This window comes from Austrofundulus limnaeus, unplaced genomic scaffold (assembly GCF_001266775.1).
Source record: "Austrofundulus limnaeus strain Quisiro unplaced genomic scaffold, Austrofundulus_limnaeus-1.0 Scaffold322, whole genome shotgun sequence".
Taxonomy (NCBI): domain Eukaryota; kingdom Metazoa; phylum Chordata; class Actinopteri; order Cyprinodontiformes; family Rivulidae; genus Austrofundulus; species Austrofundulus limnaeus.
Genome location: NW_013952724.1, coordinates 260,552 through 263,979, shown reverse-complemented (window position 1 = coordinate 263,979; position 3,428 = coordinate 260,552). Strand labels below are relative to the sequence as shown.

General features: G+C 42.9%; 1 protein-coding gene across 3 annotated transcripts in view; it reads left to right on the top strand.

The window, feature by feature from the left end:
- Window positions 1-3,428, top strand: part of cfap57 (cilia and flagella associated protein 57) — a 63,238-nt gene that overhangs the window by 2,459 nt on the left and 57,351 nt on the right. For 2 of the 3 annotated variants that reach the window (XM_014022271.1, XM_014022269.1), the window contains exon 2: window positions 2,823-3,136. In XM_014022271.1, the coding sequence (XP_013877725.1) occupies window positions 2,823-3,136 (314 nt within the window). Of the gene's footprint in view, window positions 1-257; window positions 330-2,822; window positions 3,137-3,428 lie in introns of those variants that run through there. The other variant, XM_014022272.1, reaches the window with a different exon arrangement.

Below are 3,428 nucleotides of genomic sequence, written 5' to 3'. Positions count from 1 at the left end.
CTCTACTAATCAAAATACATAAGATTAGATGTACAATGTCATTTATTTTTATACTGATAGCAATCAAATGAGGCCTATCCCCAAAATAATGATATATTATTTATTATACTACAATATTTCAAATATTGTACATATTTTGMCCTACTTCATATTACTTTAGTGTTAAGATGCATATTTTAAGCCATTGGGTTATTAATGTTAATTAAATCTCATTCTTCCATCCATTATCTTCTGCTTTGTATGAAGTCAGGTCGCAGGGGCAGCAGCTTGAGCAGGGAAGCCCAGCCACCTCTTCCAGCACTTCTGGGAGTACTTCAAGGTGTTCCCAGGTCAGCTAAGAGACATACTCTCTCCAAGGTGTTCTGGGTCTTCCTTGGGGTCTCCTCCCAGTTGGACATGTCTGAAGCCCCTCTCTAGGGAGGCGTCCAGGAGGCATCCTTACCAGATGCCCGAACCACCTCAAATGGTTCCTCTCAATGTGGAGGAGCAGCTTCTCTATTTTGACTCTCTCCCAAATGATTAAACCTCCCACCCTATCTTTAAGATATAGTCCAGCTACCCTGCGGAGAAAACTCATTTCGACCGCTTGTATCCGCRATCTTGTTCTTTCGGTCACAAGTTTGTGGCCATCAGTGAGGGTAGGTATGTAGACTGATGGGTAAACAGAGAGTTTTGTCTTACAGCTTAGTGCCCTCTTAATCACAACAGCCTGGTACAAAGTCCGGAAAACGGTGGAAGCTGCACCGATCCGCCTGTCAATCYCATGCGGCATTCTTCCCTCGCTCGTGTGAAGGAAATTCTGAAAATCTGATCATTTCAGCCTTTAAGATTAAAGCAGACCAAGAGTTGGTGTGTGTCTTATCATGTGTTTTCTTTAGCCTAAACAAAAATGAGTTACRTTCTACGTCTGATGTAAAAGGTAACACCTCCAGGGGTGTAATCAGGAGGAGAAATACATTATGAGATCAATTCATTATTGTAGTAAAGAGAAGTTGTTAGTGTTTTGCAGAGTCTCTGCTAGAGCAGGACTGCTGTGTTTTGTTTTGGTTTTCAGCCCAAGGTCTTATGATGAGGACTGCTGGGTGCTGTACTGTGAACCTGRTTGGAGTCAGAAGATTGAGATTAAGATTTTAAGAAGAAATCCAGTGGATTCCTCTTTATTCAGACATACCATTTTGAACAACACACATTTTTTCTACACATGAACAAGACCTCAAGCAATGTTTCCCCTAAGAAATTGGTCTTTTTTTGGTGGTGGGGGGGGGGGGGGTTACTTGTTTTATAAAAACATAATTTTACATGACTCACCTTCCTTCAATTATAGTAATAAATTTACATTGTGAATATTTAATTGCCTAACTACATCCTAAAGTTAAGGACTCCTCCTGATAATTATCAATAATAATTTATTTAATTATTATTGATATTAAGTGATTAGAACTGTGCAGCACCAGATGGATCTGAGTCCAGAGTTCTCAGTTTGTCACATCTAAAGTCACGCAGAAGAGCTCCAGAAGGTTTCAGAGTGTGGATGGTTGATTGTCTCTTTTGTGTCCCTGATGGAGACTGGAAACCTGTCCAGGTGTCCCCTGCCTTCACCCAAAGGCAGCTAGGGCAGACTCCAGCCCCACCCTGACCCGGGGTGTCTACCACAGAGTTTGAGGATGGCCACCGATAACCTTGCGGCCACAGCTCAATTGAGGTCCGGGAACATGGCCCATGGATCAGGGGTAAAGTTCTGCCTCAAGTGGAGGAGTGCAAGTACCTTGGCAGCATTTCCCCTACCATTATTCAAGGGGGGCGCCTCCCCCCCACCTCCCGTCAATGAGACGGCCCACCCCTCCAAGAATTTCACGGCATGTAGTCATTTTTATTTAAATAAGGCCAGATCAAGTCGAGAGCTATTTTTGCGCCCCTCCATATCCACTTCTCGCTAACCTTGGGGAAAAAAGACAGCGCAGAGCGAGGCTGTGAGCGCTGTGTGTGGTCCTCACAAAGATAGAAAGACGTGTGTGTGTGTGATTAGACGTGCAATGAAAACTCAGCTTTTTTTAATCACRTAGCACCGATGCGACAGCTTTGCAAGTTACTTTTTCTTTCTTTAAAAGAAAATGCAACAGGTCACAGCATGGTTACCTTATCAATAATTACTTTTATATAKTACAGCAAGAATCACCRACACAGATCCCGYGTGTGACCAGTTTCCTGTGAGTCTGGTCATGTTTTAATAAACAACGCTGATCAGCAGCACAGCTAAAAGSTAATGTAATGTCCTCAACTTTTAAAAAAGTAAYGGGTACTTTGTGAACTCAGTCAAAACATCATAAATCCACCATAAATCCATATAAAACCATATAAACTATTAAAACAGGTYRTTAAACATCTGACATACACTAGAATAAAACCCAAAATTGGGGGGAGTGGTGGCGCAGAGAATAGAGAAGCTGAGTCTGTGATCGGAAGGTTGCCGACTCGACTCCCCAGACCAACCAGCCCCACCCTGGGCCCCCGAGCAAGTCCCCCAACTCCCCAGCCGCCCATCATGACCACAGATGTTGTTGAAAACGTTTCTGTTGTGATCCCAGTGAAGATTTCAAACGTTTCAAACTAAATAATAGTGAGACACTGTTTTTTYCTTCAGTCTAAAGATTGTTTAGAACCAGGTAGAACGTTTAATTTGGTTTGAATTAAAATGTTGGTATTTAAGTAATTGATCTATAACAAYTTTGACATGAAAGGATGCAGGTGAAATGCTTTCCTTCAGTGAATGTTAGGCATTTTATATTTCCTTTTTCTGTTCTGATAATGTGCTGTTCTTTCAGTTTCAGAGAAGAGTCAGGGTGTCCGTGCTCTGGCCCTCAGTCCCAGTCGTCGTTACCTGGCTGTAGCAGAGAGGGCAGAGAAGGCTTGTGTCACCGTGTTTGACCTTCACCATGAGCAAGGCAGGAAGAGAAAGCCTCTGACTGCAGGCGAGATACTCCTTCAGGACTTCTTGTGCWTGGCTTTCTCCCCTGATTCCAAGTACCTCATAGGTCAGACGGGAGGCCCAGAGTGGATGTTGATCTTCTGGTTGTGGGAAAAAAACAAAGTTCTTGCAACAGTGAAGACCACTACGTCTAATAATCCTGTGACGCAGGTGAGTCCCTGTGGTTCTGGTACTGCTGAGATCTTTTCTGTTTGTTTAAAACCTTTGTGCTCTTTGAAATCTGCATCAGCATAGATTTATTATGACACACGCATGTGAAACTTAAGCGGGAGCCATATTGTTTTCGTACTGTTTTTTTTTTTAATTATTTTTTTCAGTGATGTTTGGTCAACCGTAGCACAAAATCGTCTGCACCAATCAACATGAAATTTGGCAGGATTGTAGATGAGTCAGACCTGCACTGCGCCAGCCAACGGGTTTTTGACAGACCCCATATTTGAGG